The sequence below is a fragment of the Colossoma macropomum genome, unplaced genomic scaffold, assembly GCF_904425465.1.
Source record: "Colossoma macropomum unplaced genomic scaffold, Colossoma_macropomum, whole genome shotgun sequence".
Lineage (NCBI taxonomy): Eukaryota > Metazoa > Chordata > Actinopteri > Characiformes > Serrasalmidae > Colossoma > Colossoma macropomum.
Window position 1 is genome coordinate 15,855,615 of NW_023494804.1, and position 17,504 is coordinate 15,873,118.

Here is a 17,504-nt window from a genome sequence, read left to right on the forward strand (position 1 = left end):
AATTTATTGTCATGGTAACAGATATGTTAACCACTTTTCCACAATTTATCACTTAATTTACACAAAATATGTTTTTTTACATACATATATGGTCGCTGTCTAAAGAAAAACATGTATCTCCAAAAATGTTCTTAACGTTCAATGTACGTCAATATAAGGAGGTTTTATTCCAAAAACAGAGATAAATTCTTGTTAGCCTGCGACGATAAGCTGCTGTACTTTGCATTTTGTGAAGTTTGTTTTGCTGAGGTGGAGGTGGAAGGGGGGGAAAAGTCTGAATACAGATAGAAACAGAAGAAGAATTTCATACTGATTAAAGGTGTATCCATTTTAGCAGATAGTAGCTGAGGCTAACTGTGAATAAGCTGCTTTGCTACCTCCAAAGCCCTGACTCCAAAATACATGGACTGCCTTAGTTGTAAAAGTCAGAAATAAAATGATACACAAACAGAAACTGACCTAACTCATTAGCAAGTTAACGTTAGCTAGCAGAGCTATTTCATTGAAGAGCTAATCAGCTGTTGCTGTGGGTTTTATCACAGCTCTGCTTTGTAGCTAACTAGCTAAATAATGCTAAGGCTAGGCTAGGTCCCTGCTGTGCGTAGTGCACATACAGCATGCGTCCTGGAGACACCTAATGTTTCAAAATACATATAATAAATTCATGTTTTCTTTGTTATTTTACAATATCTGACCATATTAAATACTAATCAGGTTTATTTGGAAGAAGACAGTGTCATTTTTTCATCAAAATCTGCTCTTCACTCCAAGAAAGATGATCATGAAGCTGACTGTTGAAGATAAATATACACAGATATCAGCACAGAGCTGCTTTATGGCAAACTAAACCTGCACAGGGAGTTTTCTTAATTGGAGAGTAACAGTGAGAAAATGCCACATAAGAAGGGAAAGTGTCTCTAAACTTTTGATGCACAGTGTATATCCACATACAGTGGCAATATGATGGATCACAGAGCCAGTTTCTGTGAATTATTACATTTTAGACCAAGGCTTCCCGCTGTAACTCACTCAGGCTGATCTGTGTGTGTGTGTGTGTGTGTGTGTGTGTGTGTGAGAGAGAGGCTTTAGCTAAAAACTCACACACTGAACAGAAGCAGCAGTGAGGATTCTTGAAGCTGCAGGTCCAGCTGCAAACATCTGCTCCCGAAACATGGCCAACACATGCTGTGTATTATCACTGATTAGATCTGTAAAGTATATTAATTTAACAAGATTTTAAGTAATTTTGGACCATATATATCAGTCCATTCAACATGAAATGTTCACACAATGTATTCATGCTACACTGTAAATTACAGTAGTTTACTTTAATATTACAAGTGTATTAGACAAGTTAATGTATTTTTCAACAAATGGATGTCTAGGAACAATGATTGGACCTTGAACCTGAACTTCAAAATTGATCTACTGTTTTACAATAATTTACATAAATTAAAATCAGTCCATAGACGCATTAATTTTTAATTATGTTAATTTTAATTTTGTTAGTTACTGAATCATTATTGGGCACTGAATTATTTTAGTGGATACTGAATAATTCATAGTACATACTGAATAATTCCTAGTAGACACTGAATAATTCATAGTAGTTGTTAAATAATTGGTTTTAAGATAATAACTGAATGATATGTTAGCAGTTTAAGTGATTAAGGCCCCTCAATCTCTGAAAACAGGTATAATAATGAACACTGAGCTGAAATTCAGGATAAAACATGTTAAACTGCAGTGCAGTGGGCGAGCGCTACTAAGAGAACATTCTTCTTTCACCAGGAGGGAATTATCGTGTTGTTTGGCTTCCAACTTGGCCCTGCTGGTGTTTTCAGTCTTCAGCTTTCAGTGCTAAAACCCAACACCTGTTTGACATATTACTGTCAAAAGTTTGAATACAAGTGTCACCATTTACTGATTTTAGAATAACAGTGAATACAACAGAACCATGAAATATGGAATTATATGAAAGCTTATTTAGAAATACAGTGATAAAAAAGTATTAAACACATATAAGGGACATGAGGTCACCAAATCAGTTCATGTTAAAAAAGCATATAACAAAAAATAGAACTGAAAGCAGGTTTAAACTGCAGAAACTTTATTAATGACAAATACGGAGAAAATCATAAAGTAGGCTGCATAAATAAATTAAAATAGAGAACTGCACACTGACACCCTGAATCCTTGAACTTGTGCATTATTTTTCAGGTCCAGTTATAACCTTAATGTGGGTTCATGCACCAAAAACAGTCATTATTCATTTCTACATTACCATCTTCCAACCTCTCTTTATCCCTTAGAATTAAACACTGTTCTTCTATTGTTACAAGATTGACATTGTAGCAATAGCAGAGATCTTTCATGATGCATAGAACACTTTAATCATGCAAAGGGATTCTTTGAGTGTTCATGCTTCTATTTAGAATCATTTTCTTTATCTAAAGAACCCTCGAAGAACCACTTTTGTGTACAGTTGCACTGGCTGACAAGTTACTTTTTGAGGAGCGGGGCGAAGTCAAAACAAGCATTTATTAACATTTAAAATATTAATTTTGGAAATAAACTCATACAAACACTCTCAAAGGTCTCCAGTAGGTTCCATGGATTGGTTATTTAGGGAACCAAAAGTGGTCTTTCTGTGGCATTGAACACTTTTTGGCACCTTTATTTTTAGAAACTTTAGTGTAGAAACAAATTTGAAATATTGAAGTGGTAAAAATTTATATCAGGTTGTTCTTAAGCTCATCTAAAACGTACGTCCAGTCAGGTGGGTCTTTAGAGTGCTGCTGTAACCATATGGAACCTTGGTACAGTTTATGTTTCTCCAGTTGTTGGGTATAAAGCTGCGTGAGGCTGTGGAGTGTTTGCCGTTTCTTTATTATCATAAGTGCTTGTTATTATCAACAGCTGCACTCTGGAGATCATTACTCAGAGCGTTCAGTTTATTCTTACTTAGCCACAGTGAAAAACACTGCTGAACACTGCCCGGGCCAAATGGACGCAGCAGACCAGCGGGAACCATGCCCGTTACCATGGAGACACCGTTTACTCATACGTGGGTCACTGCCCTCTGACTGATGGGTAGAGAACTGGAGGGCGTCCCACCTGATTCCTGCCTTAATGAGGGAGTGAGAAAAATGTCCCATGTGTCAGTGCTATTTCCTGCTGGAACTGAAACCTACACGTGTGTGGAATCCCTCACTGAGCGTCCAGCTGCTGTATTTCACAAGCTTAGAGATCAGCAGCGTCTTCAGTTCTCTTATACACAATGGTTAAACTCTAAATGCACTTCAGTTCCTCACTCTCAAATCTACAGAACTTAGACTTCAGTGTGTGTTAGTAATAATTTATAGCACATACTGAATAGTTCATAGTAGATCCTGAATAATTTCTAGTAGATACTGAGTAATTGGTTTTAAATAATAACTGGATGATACGTTGAGGGTTAAGTAATTAATGCCCGCAATCTCTGAAAATGGGTGTAATAATGAACACTAGGCCGATATATATACAGTCTCTGAACGCTGCTGTTGAGCTGTATGTGCGTATGTGTGTGTGCAGGAATGGGTCCGGTCCACATGAATGAGGTGGAGTGTTCAGGCTTTGAGAAGTCGCTGACTGAGTGCTTCTTCAATAAAGACTCTCTGGGCTGCAGCCATGAGGAGGACGCTGCTGTCCGCTGTCACGTCCCTGCCATGGGCTTTCACAACAGGGTTAGATCACCAGAACATTCACCACGAAACCCATCTCCTGTTCTCATACCCCAATCTGCATATCTCTCTTCTGCAGCCTCCAGCACATGTTAGGTGTCTGAAGTTTGCCTCTTTAGTTTTAGCACAGGCGCTATGAGGCTAATGAAGCTATCAAGTGATAAGCTTAAACTCCACCAATTAGCATGGTGCTAACTACAAGCGTAAGTCATCATCACCTCAAACTGTGCAGAGGTGTTCAGTATTTCTAATAGATGTGATTATATGGTTTCTGACACTGTATGACTCACTGATATCTATAAACATGGACTAAATTGCTGATGGCTGTTGCTGCTACTGTTTAAGCTACATACTTTTCATTTTTATACACAACCGTTTGTCACATCATTGTTAGCTACATTAGCCTCATAGCTTCAGTGCTAAAACTAAAGAAGCAAACATGTCATGGCTGACTGACTACATTTTGATTAGGAGGGAAATACTGTAGGCTAAATTTGACTTGGCTTCTGGATTTTGTAACCTTGGTGTTTCTCCTCTGCAGCTGCGTCTGAGTGGAGGCCGGAACCCGTCTGAGGGTCGTGTGGAGGTTCTGGCTGAGAGGAACGGCTCGCTGGTTTGGGGGACGGTGTGTAGTGAGAGTTGGGGGATAATAGAGGCGATGGTGGTCTGCAGGCAGCTGGGACTGGGCTTCGCCAGCAACGCATTCCAGGTAAGATTCACAGGAGCTTATTTCTGACTGTATACTCTTACAGACTTCTGTTTACAATATTATAAAGATAGAGATGGTACCCATATATTCCACTTCTCCATTCTGCTTTGTGGATACATAAAAAACAAAATTAATGCTGTCTAGGGCTGAAAGACCATTTTTTTTATCGAAGTCACAGTTTGAGAGTGTGAGGGTGCAAGATTGCAATTTTCAGTTTTTTTTTTTTTTATATAATACAATACCAACAATATTGTCTTAGCATGTTTTAGAGCTTGTGAAGTGGCTGTAGCTGGATCAATCAAAAGCTACAAAAAACCCATGTTCTGTACATGTGACATCACCACCTTCACAACTGGTAGTCTGACACACTCAGCGTTCAAGCTTCATGCCAGAAAAAGTGGATATTCTGCTCTTCTTGGCCAAAAAACAGGCCCGGAAATTCATTTATAGGAAATTATTGCATTTAAATTGCAATTGCATAATTCAGAAAAAAGGCAATATAGATATTTTCCCCAAATCAATCAGCTCTAATGCTGTCTCAGACAACAAATTGCAAAAGGTAAAATAATTCTTTGCTGCTGAGTTAAAATTGGGGTCTTCGGTTGTTTTTACACCTAGTTTGTTTGCTAAAGTCCTCATCAGACTTTTGGGTTTTAGTGATACCATATCTTTTTCATTTGGTTTGGTTTGTTTCTGATTTGTGTCCATACCAAGCAAAGTAGGTATGCAAGCATCCTTAGCATGGTTAAAGTGTTGATTTGAGCCTTTTGGGTCCATAGCTGTGAGTCAGAAACTTTAGACCAAAATATGTGAATGTGAGGCTCTGCCCATCAGATAAAAGAACCAGCATAGCTAAAAACTGACCAATAGAAGATCATCATAGCTGAAATATCACCAATAGGAGAACAGCAAAGCTGAGAATTGATCAATGGAAGATCTTCATAGCTAAAATATCACCAATAAAATAACAAGGCTGAGAATTGACCAACAGAAGATCGTCATAGCTGAAATATCACCAATAAGGGAACAAGGCTGAGAATCGACCAAAAGAAGATCATCATAGCTGAAATATCACCAATAAGAGAACAAGGCTGAGAATCGACCAAAAGAAGATCATCATAGCTGAAATATCACCAATAAGAGAAGAGCAAGGCTGAGAATTGACCAATAGAAGATCATCATAGCTGAAATATCACTAGTAAGAGAAGAGCAAGGCTGAGAATGGACCAATAGAAGACAATAACAGCTAAAAAAACACATTAGGAGGACAGCATGGCAAAAAATCTACGAGGCTTGGCTGAGATTTGACTGAGATTTTATTGGCATCTTCTCCCACACTGCAGCTCCCGCAGCTATTTGTGCACAGTTTTCAACTTCAGATTTATTTAAATAGCACTTACAGTAGACATGGTCAGATTGTAGCTTCAAGCTTTACAGAAAGCCAGGTCCAAGTCCCTAATGAGCACCAGAGTTCAAATAAAAGTGAATCTGCTCTACTGTTTGCAGTGGCCACTGTGTTAAATGTGTGTGAGCTCACAGATAATTAGCTCCAGTATTTAAAAGCTGTAGTGTGGGTAAGTAAACAGCGTGATGCGGTTTAAGAGACCCCTCGCCTGCCCTTCTGCAGCTTTCAAGTTTAATTAGTCCACCTTTTGGTCCACGTAGACACTCTTGACATGACTTGCTGATGTCACAGGATTTCTGACCACTTTTGAGGAAGAATAAAGGGCCAATTTGCCCTAGTTTTAGCTACTTAAGTGAAATAATAATTGTTATACGATGGTTAGTTCTGCACACACACTCTGATTGGTCGGAAAGTGTTCGACCTGTGTTGTTACATCTGATAGCACATATTTTTACAATATTTACATTGTTACACCAGTTACCAGGTGCTTAGTAACAACGATGAACGCATGCTCTGGAACTACTTTTTTGGGCGGAAGAAATTGCCAATTTTAAAATCACATATAAACAAAGTTCAAGGCTTTTTTGCTTTGCTTTTCTTTGTAAAACAATTCTGTAGGAGCAGCGCTGGTGTAATATGGTGAATAAAATCACGGCCGTGATGATCTACAGCAACCGAATCACAGCCATGATAATATTCACCACAAAATGCCACATACTGGATTCTACTTTGGACTGGATTTTTGACATAGGACATTTCGTGTCTAAATGTGCACTTCACTTTCATTCTTAGATCTCACTTTAGCTCGTTTGGCTACAATTTGCTGATGATGCAACAGATTATTCCAAGTAAGCAGAAGGATCTTCAGTTATTTTGCACGTGAATACAACATCCTGCTGGCAACAGGACACGTTTTTGAACAGTTACAGCCGTTGCACTGAGATAATGGCAGTGGAATAGTTTAATTAGTGGTTTAGTGAGAGCCTGGCAGTGCGAGGCTGGGACATTAATAATGGAGTATTGGTTCGGTTTGGAGTTTTATGAGTGGAATCTGGATGATGCTGAAGTGGCTATGCAGGCCGGAGCTATGATGGAGTCTCATTATCATGACTGTGTAAAATTGGCCACAATTGGAAGAGAACGTTTCACAGCTGTGATGGTAAGAAATTAAAATTCAAATTTCACTCTTATGTTGGATTCAGACGGTTTGTCTGGATTTCTAACATTCTCACAGCAGTTAAACATGATTGCTTCAGTAATATTTTATAATAATGTTTTGTCATTTCTGAAATATTGTATGGTTGAAAGCACATACTGAAACTCCTTTGGTCCAAAGGTACTTTAAACACCAGAAAAGTTTGAGTGCTGACAAAGGGGAAAAAGTGGGCGTGGCCTTTGGCTTTATTCCCAAACTAGCACCCTCAGTAATGTTAGCACAAATGTTTACACGTGTGATATTGTTTTTCCTGTAAATAAACATCATAAATCTTTAAGTACTGTCACTAATATTGGCATGAGAGGTGTGTGAAGTATCCTAAACCCATCCCGCAGTAGAAGAACAACAGTAACAGCTCAACAAACTACTTCAATACAGACTAACTAGAACTGCAGTGGAACATCTTAGAACGTCCAGCATCTCTCAGCACAGGACCTGCTCTTCCTGTAACTGCTGGAACTGTAATTGTATAATTATGAATTTTTTCTGATTTCTGATCAAACATTGTGTGGAAAGTGCAGGTTCTAAACTTTCAAACTGTACCACACCTTTTATTATGATTTACATTTTGATGAGAAGTTATTGTTGTACGTGCAGTCCTGTTTTGTGCAACTTTTTACTTTTTTACATTGAACGTTATTGAATGTAATTCATTTTGTAACAGACTGTATCATTAAACTTGAAATTATGTGACTGCATTTGAATAGCACAGCACAAGTAAAGTTATTGTAAATGGACACAAGGTGTGTTCATTTGCATTGCAAGCTAGATGTTCTTTGCTGAAGGTGGGTTGGAGCTGCTCCTCATGTTTTGAACACATGGATACAGACAAGAAGTCCATATGGAGGAGCGGTCATTAAACAAAGTCTGGACCCAAAGACCTGAGTGTTTCAGCAGACTGAGAGAGAGAGAGAGAGAGAGAGAGAGAGAGAGAGAGAGAGAGAGAGCGCTGGAGCATATGGAAAATATGAGTTTGTTTCCCCCCCAGAGTTTATAGTTTAGATGTACGACTGGCTCTCACTCACTGTGTACGGGGGTCTGCCTCATCACCTTGGAAACAAACACACAAGCACAACCCAAACACAAAACACTACAACATCAAACTGGATCAGAATTAATTATAGAACACAGACAGACAGACAGATAGATAGATAGACAGACAGATAGGCAGAGAAACAGATAGACAGGCAGACAGACAGGTGACAAATGACAAATAATCAAACAGACTATCTGTGCAGATTCTGAATGTGTTGTGATGAAGCCGAGTTCTCTCCACACATTCAACCACAGCTATTAGGGCAGCTCCCTCTAGCTGTGAGTAAATGATATGGCACTTCACCTTTTTTGAAAATATAGTTGTAACTCTGGTGGTTAGAATATGCTACTACATTTTTCCATAATGAAGTGTAGTTATACTGCTCCCTCTAGTGGTTGAGGAATCCTATCATATTTACATTTTTACAAGCGCTTCTACTTTTGTATATATAACATCTACAACATATGTACACGTACAACATTTCACTGCTATTGGAACAAAACCTTGTATCTCCATTTTTATCATTTTTCAGTTTTTGACATAATTTGAAAATGTTTGCTGCTCTTTGCATTGTGTAAAATCTCATGATGAATGGACCAAAAGAAACGACCTAAAATGACTTGGAAAAACATCTGGTTCCATTGACTTACATTAACAGTAAATTATGTTTTTTCCTTCTCCTGTAAAGTTTTTGATACAAGGTTTTGTTCCAAACAGCAGCGATTTGTATAACATCTAATCGTAAGAAATTGGTTCATGATGATTGGTCAGTGATCATTTGCAGTGTCCCCTGCATTGGTCTGTAGTGGTGATCTTTAATGTTAACCTCTCTGTGGTGTGTTTGTGTGTGTGTGTGTGTGTAGGAGACGTGGTACTGGCCGGGTGACGCCAGTGCGGACAGCGTGGTAATGAGCGGGGTTCGGTGCTCTGGTACTGAGATGAGTCTGGCTCAGTGTCTCCATCATGGCAAACACATCAGCTGCCCGAAGGGAGGAGGACGCTTCGCCGCTGGAGTCTCCTGCACTCAAAGTACGATCCTTAGTGTTAATTTATTATCACATGCTATCTGCCACTGTGCCATTAAAGCCATAGTTTAAAAAACAGTCAAATGCACCCAGTTTCCACCCCTTACCCCAAATGTAGCTGATCAGCCAAGACAAGTTTGGTGTCTGAAGTTTGCTTATTTAGTTTTTGCACTGGAGCTACAAGGCTAGTGCAGCTAATAAGTAATAGAAACTTAAGTACACCAATTAGCATGGTGCTAACTGCATGAATAAATCATTACACACTCACCAAAAACCGTGCAGTGAGTTGTTCAGCAACTTCTAACAGACACAGTTCAGGCTCCAAGCCAAAAACTACTGTTTTTAGCTGTATGTGGTACTTTTGTTTAAGTTTTTTATTATATTTCTCTACTTACAGTATTACTTTGTTATCGTAGAACAGCCCCAACAGATCACAGATGTTCAAATTGTTAACAAACTATTTGGTGAAACTTAATTCTCAACAGTGTTAGAGTTAGGATTAGGCTTCGGGTTAAAGTTAAGGTTAGAATTAGTGATGTGTGATGTACAATTTTCACACAGCATCCATTTAAACATGAACTTTCTCATAGTAATGAATGGAGGAATGTTTGACATCCTGAAATAAAATCATTCCTATATTAACCTCATATTGCACTACAGTCACTGTCACATATGTGGCCAAATGTTGTGCACTGCTTATGTCACCGTGATACAAGTACACTAGCCACACCCTTGCAACCACCTGGGATACCACTGGAACCACCTAGCAACACCCACTCAACCACCATAGCAACAACATAGCAACAACATAGCAGCTCCCCAGCAACCACAAGAGATTCTAGCAACTATGCTGAAGTTTTCTCTTCACTGTAAGTAAGAGTCCTAGGCAAACCCCTGAAACACAACCCCACAGCATTATCCCTCCTCCACCAAACTTTACAGTCAGGCAGGTAACGTTCTCTCGGCATTCGCCAAACTCAGACTTGTCCATCAGGCTGTCAGACAGAGAAACGTGATTCATCACTCCACAGAATTTGTTTCCACTGCTCCAGAGTCCAGTGGCTTTGTGCTTTACCCCACTGTTAAAGCGCTTTGTACAAATGTGGTTAATGGGGTATATAACCTATGATTTGATTGGTTGTTAATCTGAATCCACTCTTGTCTCTCAGCTGCTCCTGACCTGGTGCTGAACGCCGAGGTTGTTGAACACACCACCTATCTGGAGGACCGGCCGATGTATGCCCTGCAGTGCGCGCATGAGGAGGACTGTCTGTCCAGCACGGCCAACGCCGCTGACCAAAGCTCGTACCGCCGCCTGCTCCGATTCTCCTCACAGATCCACAACAATGGCCTGTCTGACTTCAGACCGCGAGCCGGCCGGCACGCCTGGATCTGGCACGAGTGCCACAGGTCAGGAAACAACATCAGCTGGTTTAATTAATTCTTAAACTTCAGTGACAGATGAGTTCATACGCTAAACACAAATACTTCATACTGTGTATGTATTTTTTGTATACTGTGTATTCACTTTTTAAGCCAAGTATATTAAATGTTCTTGCCACAACAAATTCAGCCTGTAAATGTATAAAAACCTTGTATAACAAACCTGATATAAAATGCAGAACTGATTTCATAATCATTCTCAAAACAAACATTTAGAAGTGGGCCATTTTATCGGAAACACCTGCCGTATAGCTCCACTATGTAGGTGTGCAGTTACAGACTGTAGCTCATCTGTTACTGCACAGTTTATCAGCCCCCCACTACCCCACCCATCAGTGGACAGGGACCACTATCAGACCACCGCTGACCAGGGGGTAGATGCATGTTTGTGTTTTTTTGTTTTGTTACTGTTTTTCTGTGAGCAGACGCTGCCATGTGTGAATGATGTTTGTTTGTTTGTTTGTTTGCTTTTTAAGAGTGCTGGGAGTCTTACTACAAAGAATCGATTTCTCGATTCCAGGCTTTCGGGATTTGAGAGTCAATTCCAGATTGATTCCAAGCTGCTTTGATGAAAGATATACAGTCATTTTTAGTCGAATTCAAAACTACTGAAATATAAAATTAACAACTAACATATAAATATAAATTTAATATAATATATTATCATTATTACTGTAATTTTTAGACCCCTAAAACCAGTATAGGACACAAAATGTTCATATCAGTGTGGAACTAGAACGGACCAGTCAAAAGTTTTAAAAAGCAAGCTTTTTTTTTTATTTTAGTTTGTTAATACAACAATAACAATTTGCTACAGAGACACACTCAGACTAAATAAATAAAGTCAGCAGGGGCCTAACACAATACATCCTTTTATCTAAGTCAATAAAGTAGATAGAGAAAACAGGATTTAGGAGAGAACCAAGGCATATCAATGTTCTACCAGAGTTATAGTAACCTATAACATATAAACTAACAACTTTACTCCACTGTAAAGTTAGCAGAGCTTAAAGCCTCCACATAATTAAGGAAAGACTCAATGTGAACTTATCAGCTGACCCCTTAACCGTGTACCTAATCCTCTCCATCTTTAAGAAATACAACATATCCCTAATCCATTGTGGAAATACCAGGGGTGTCGCTCTCTTTTGATCAAGCCAGAATTTGTCATCTAGCCACCAATGTGGCAAAAGATAAAAGACATATAAAGAAATTAAATAGCTAAAAAGCACTTTTTAACTTATTAAAAGTGTTGTTGCTGTCCAAAGAAAACTATGTATCTTTATTTTTGTTGAATTTTATTTTTCTAATCATTTGAGTTCAGCAGCTTTACATTGTGTGCAAATTTCATGGTGACTGGGCCAATAGAAATGCTCCAAAATCACTTAAATAAACCCTCTTTTACATTAACTTACATCAAAAGCAGGGAAAGTTTTTGCCGTCTCCTGTAAAGTTACTGTTTTGGAGATACAGGTTTTTCTTTGGACAGTGACGATATACAGACGTAAAAAATGCTTTTATTCTTCTCCTATGAAGTTATAGTTTTGGACCTCAGGCGTTCGTGTCAGCGTCTCACTATGGGACATGACTTCTGCTTTTTTTTCTTATCCTTCATTTCTCTTATAGACTCCCATTCATTTTTGGCTCCCACACAAGGACTATTATTTCTGTACCCGACAGCTACCAAACTACATGTACCCACTCAGGGTGGGTCCTCAAACTCTACTGCACAGCCAAAGTGACCCACACTCCTCTATGTGTAATTTTTTCATCCCTTGTTCCTCCCATAGACTCCCATTCATTTTTCAAAACAACTAGCAACCACTTGGCAACCCCCTAACAACCACTTAGTTCCCACCCCTCATGCTATAGCAACTGCCTAGAAACACCTTAGCAACTGCCTAGTAACAACCCTCAGGGGCACAATCCCTCTGCATTTTCTTCAGGAATATATATTATAATATTATTTATTCTAGTTGAATTGCACTTTTTATTTTCGCCTTTTCCTGTTTTTGGAATCAGTCGAAGGTTCTAGACTGTGCCATGTGTGAATGATTGTTTGTTTGTTTGTTCTGTGCAGGCACTACCACAGTATGGAGGTCTTCACTCACTACGACCTTCTGAGTCTGAACGGCACCAAAGTGGCCGAGGGTCATAAGGCCAGCTTCTGTCTGGAGGACACGCAGTGTGACGAGGGTCAGAAATCCATCCCATAATATTACACAACCATACCGTTCCACAGCCAGTGATAAATCAACAGAACATTTTACTTTTCAAAGAAACTATTTATTAATTTTAATCTGCTATTGGTTTAAATTACATTTTCAGTGTAAATGTGACAGTGCAGACCACCTTATATGGAGTTATTATTTATTAGTTGATTATTATTACATAATAAAAAGAGAAATAACAATTTTAGAATTAGTTTGTTTAATATAATAATAATAATGATAATCATCATGTTTAATTTGTGTAGTGCCTTTGTCATACCCAAGGTTGCTTTACTGATGCAGCGTTCAAAATAACACCCACATTACTATTGTTATTATTATTATTATTATTATTATTATAATTTTCATTTAAATGTCAGTACAGTCATATGCAAACGTTTAAACACTCCCTAGTCAAATGACATGCTTTACTGATGTCCTAAATAAAAATAAGAACACATCCTCTATAGAAAATTCAAATATGACATTTTTCAGCAAATTTTAGTGCTAAATTTCTATTTATTTAACATAGTGGAAAAATATATGCCATAACTTTTGCACAGGCCACATTTTATGTTTTATTTCCCCCCACTATGTTAAATTCACTAAATAAACAGTAATAGTGTATTAAAACCTGCTGAAGTGTATCTCTGTAGAGGATGTGTAACTTATTTACACTCAGAAAATCAACAGCACATACGCCAAAGCTTTTGCACACAGCTGTATTCGTTATTTATGAGCTGTTACTCGGATGATGTATTTATTATGTAGTAGAATGCAGGATTAAAGGCTGCGTGTTGACATGTTTATAGATGTGATGATATTCTAAACAGCTGTTCTCTTCATGACAGGCATCGAGAAGAGATACGCCTGCGCTAACTTTGGTCAGCAGGGCATCACTGTGGGCTGCTGGGACACTTACAGACACGACATCGACTGTCAGTGGATCGACATCACAGACGTCAAACCAGGAGACTACATTTTCCAGGTCATCACTACATCTAAACAAACACTAAATCACTTCATAATCACAGCAGTAAAGCTTTAGCAGCCTGACTTTACTGATGATCAGGCTTACTGAGTTTTAGTTTTGAGTTTATTACAGAGAAGATCCACCAAATTTTCAAAATTACTTCATAATTCAGTCACTGAGATGTAAGCAGAGCGATTCAGAGTGGTTTGGTGTGATTTAATTATATAGGAATTTTGAAAAAAGTCTTCGAAATTCCTCTTTAGAAACACACTGGCAATATAGAGACGTAATTATACAGAATGCACACTTGGAAGAAAAAACAATACGCATTCAAATATGATGCAAACATAAAAATAGTATATAATAAGTATATAGTCTGACTGACTGTAGTTCTCCGTATATGTGAAGGTGTTAACATTAGGCCTGTTTGTGTTTTGTGCAGGTTGTAATTAATCCCAATTATGAAGTAGCCGAGTCTGATTACACCAACAACATCATGAAGTGTAAATGCCGCTATGATGGGCATCGGATATGGACGTATAACTGCCATATAGGTGAGCTTTGAAACCTTTTTTTGGGTCAACATGTCCCAGCACTGCATGAGTCATTTGTTTATAATGATCCCAATTATGGAAATACAATTACAATACACTATACGTAAAATTACTGAAATAAGTCCTCAATCAGGAGGATGTTTTAATGTATTTTTCATTTAGGTGGATAATGTTAACCAAAAGTTGGACCAGTCCAAAAGGAGATGTAGAAAGTACATTCCCTTTGGGCCATCATGAAGAGAAGTTTTAGCACCAGAGCTATGAAGCTAATGTAGCAACGAAAGATTATACTGCACCAATTAGCATGATGCTAACTGCATGTCTAAAAACATGAATCAAAGCCTATGTGGTTTCTGACACTGTATGACATACTGTTTTCTATAAACATGGTCTAAAGTACAGCACATAACTTATGCTTAATAGATTCTAATTGGTGGGGTACACACTTCCATTACTTGTTAGCTACACCAGCCACATTGTTTCAGTACTAAAACGTCTTGGCTTTAGTGCTCTGATGATGATCCAGAGAATTTGTAGAAAGAATTACCACTCTAATGTCTTCCAGCTTTCTCAAACGCTAGAGGGAGCTCTCGAGCAAGTCCAAATTGAATGTGTTAGGATGGAACATTTGAGCAAAATCATAGGTTATAAATGCTGAAGCATTTTAATGTAAAAGAATAGCATAAAACATTTTTTTTAACACCGATGTTATATTTTTGAGAGCTTAAAATGGTGCCTCGTGTACGTTCATGATGTCAGTGAGCGCTAACAGCCAATGAGCTGCTCCACTCACCAACCAGTCAGCACTCAGTAGCAGTAATGTTAAACAATCAGCACTTAGTAGCAGTAATGCTAACCAATCAGACTAAGTAGCAGTAATGCTAACCAATCAGACTAAGTAGCAGTAATGCTAACCAATCAGCACTCAGTAGCAGAAATGTTACCCAATCAACACTCAGTAGCAGTAATGCCAACCAATCAGCACTCATTAGCAGTAATGCTAACCAATCAGCACTCAGTAGCAGTAATGCCAACCAATCAACACTCAGTAGCAGTAATGCCAACCAATCAGCACTCATTAGCAGTAATGCTAACCAATCAGCACTCAGTAGCAGTAATGCTAACCAATCAGCACTCAGTAGCAGCACTTTCTAAGTTCTCGGCAAGTGATTAGAAACTATTTTAACCTTTCGTTTTAAGCCGTTTAGCTTAATTCACCCTCGTTCATTAAGAACTTGCTTGCAGGCGCCCTCTGGTGTTTTGCAGGAGTGTTTTTGTTATAACTGGGGGAAGGAAGAGGCCAGACTCCTCATAAGCCGCCTCTGATGACGATCATGATGGTACCTCTGTTTCCTGTAGGTGGTTCGCGGAGCTCCGACCTCGATGACTTTCCAGGAATACTGACGAATCAGCTGCAGCGCAGGTAGAGAAGACGAGTGAAGAGGAAGGCCAGTGTCCAGCCTGACTGTTAAACCAAGACCAACCACTAGAAGGAGTGTTAGCCATGCTAAAGTCAGCGACTTGTACCTCTCACCACACGCAGTACTGTTTACCGTCTACAATCGTTACAGCTGGAATTAAGAATTTAATTCTCTGTATCATCCCCGTCATAAAAAAACCTTTTTCCCCCAGCTTCTTTGTTCTTTTTACTCCATTTGAACTACCAGCTGCTCCTTACATGGAATGAACATTTAATGATGAATTAATGATGAAATTCTTTCACTTACATTAAGAATGTTAGAAAGTTCATTCAGTTTCTATATTTCTGTTTTTATTTTCTATACCCCATTTGAAAATGTAACTTTATTATTATGTGAAAGTTTCATGAGGAATGGAACAACAGAACTATTTTTAAGTTATTAGAAGTAGAAAGTTTTAGATCATTTTTGGTAACACTTTACTTCAGGGCAGTATTCATAAGGCTATGTGACACATAAACTCTAACACAAACCTACTAAAACATTTATAAAGGCATATTCCAAAAGCATATAATTGTGTAAAATATCTTTGTGTGCTGTAACATTAACATCACCCTTCACTGGAACTAAGGGACCTAAAAAACAGCCCCAGCCCATCAACTTTACTGTTGGCACTATGCATTCCACTAGGTAACGTTCTCCTGGCATCCACCAAACCCAGATTCATCCATCAAGCTGCCAGGTAGTGAACTGTGATTCATCACTCCAGAGAACATGTTTCCACTGCTCCAGAGCCCAGTGGTGGCATGCTTTACACCACTCCAGCCGACGTTTGGCTTTGCACATAGTGATCTTGGGCTTGTGTGCAGCTGCTCAGACATGAAAAACCCATTTTCTGAAGCTCCCAATGCATAGTTCTTGTACTGATGTTGCTTCCAGAGGCAGTTTGGAACTCTGTAGTGAGTAATGCACAGTATAGGTGATTTTCACGTGCTTAAGCACTTGGTAGCAAATTTGCATGGTCTGCCGCTATGTGGCTGAGATGTTGTAACTGCCAGATGCTTCCATTTCACAATAATAGCACTTACAGTTGTCTGGGGCAGATCTAGCAGGACAGGAATTTCTCTTGTGGCAAAAACTGACTTGTGGCAGAGGTGGCATCCTATGACAGTGCCACGTTTAAAGTCACTGAGCTCTTCAGTGCAACCCATTCTACTGCAGGGTCCGCAAGGCTGTGTGCTTGATTTTACACACCTGTTAGTAATAGGTGTGGCTAAAACACCTGAACTCAATAATTAGGAGAGGTGTCCACATGCTGGCCATATAGTGTATGTCATCAGCATTTTGTCACTGTGATATTTACGCCTGCTGGAACAAATGTTTATGTAGGTCTGTCAGTTGTCATGAAGGGCTTTTGTAGCCTTATGAACACTACGCTGCAGTAAAGTGTTACCAGTTCTTTCAAAGGTGCTATGTTAAGACTGTTTTGAAGACACAATGTTTTCTTATGACAGTGATGATGCGTTACTTACGACCTACATCAAGGGTTCCTTTTCTGTCCCTTTAAATTGGGGAACGTGTACTGTATGAATAAGACTGTCACTTGAAAAGTCACTTGAAATGATCCTTAATAATTTCTGTATTTGGATCAATGATACCACACCCATGACAAACTATCAGCAGATCATACCACAGTGCTTGCTTTACCATATCAGCTTTATATTTACAGCTTGGCATTTCACATCTGATCATATTGTATCACAAACTGTGCAGTTTTCCATTCTTTCAGCTTC

General features: G+C 38.8%; 1 protein-coding gene across 1 annotated transcript in view; it reads left to right on the forward strand.

Moving 5' to 3' along the window:
- loxl2a (lysyl oxidase-like 2a) overlaps nt 1-15,924 on the forward strand; it is a 54,777-nt gene extending 38,853 nt beyond the window's left edge. The window contains exons 7-14 of the mRNA XM_036595063.1: nt 3,574-3,725; nt 4,264-4,431; nt 8,952-9,117; nt 10,283-10,523; nt 12,637-12,752; nt 13,618-13,754; nt 14,182-14,293; nt 15,653-15,924. Of these exons, the coding sequence (XP_036450956.1) occupies nt 3,574-3,725; nt 4,264-4,431; nt 8,952-9,117; nt 10,283-10,523; nt 12,637-12,752; nt 13,618-13,754; nt 14,182-14,293; nt 15,653-15,720 (1,160 nt within the window). The 3' untranslated portion in view covers nt 15,721-15,924. The remainder of the gene's footprint in view (nt 1-3,573; nt 3,726-4,263; nt 4,432-8,951; nt 9,118-10,282; nt 10,524-12,636; nt 12,753-13,617; nt 13,755-14,181; nt 14,294-15,652) is intronic.
- Nucleotides 15,925-17,504: the final 1,580 nt, after the last annotated feature.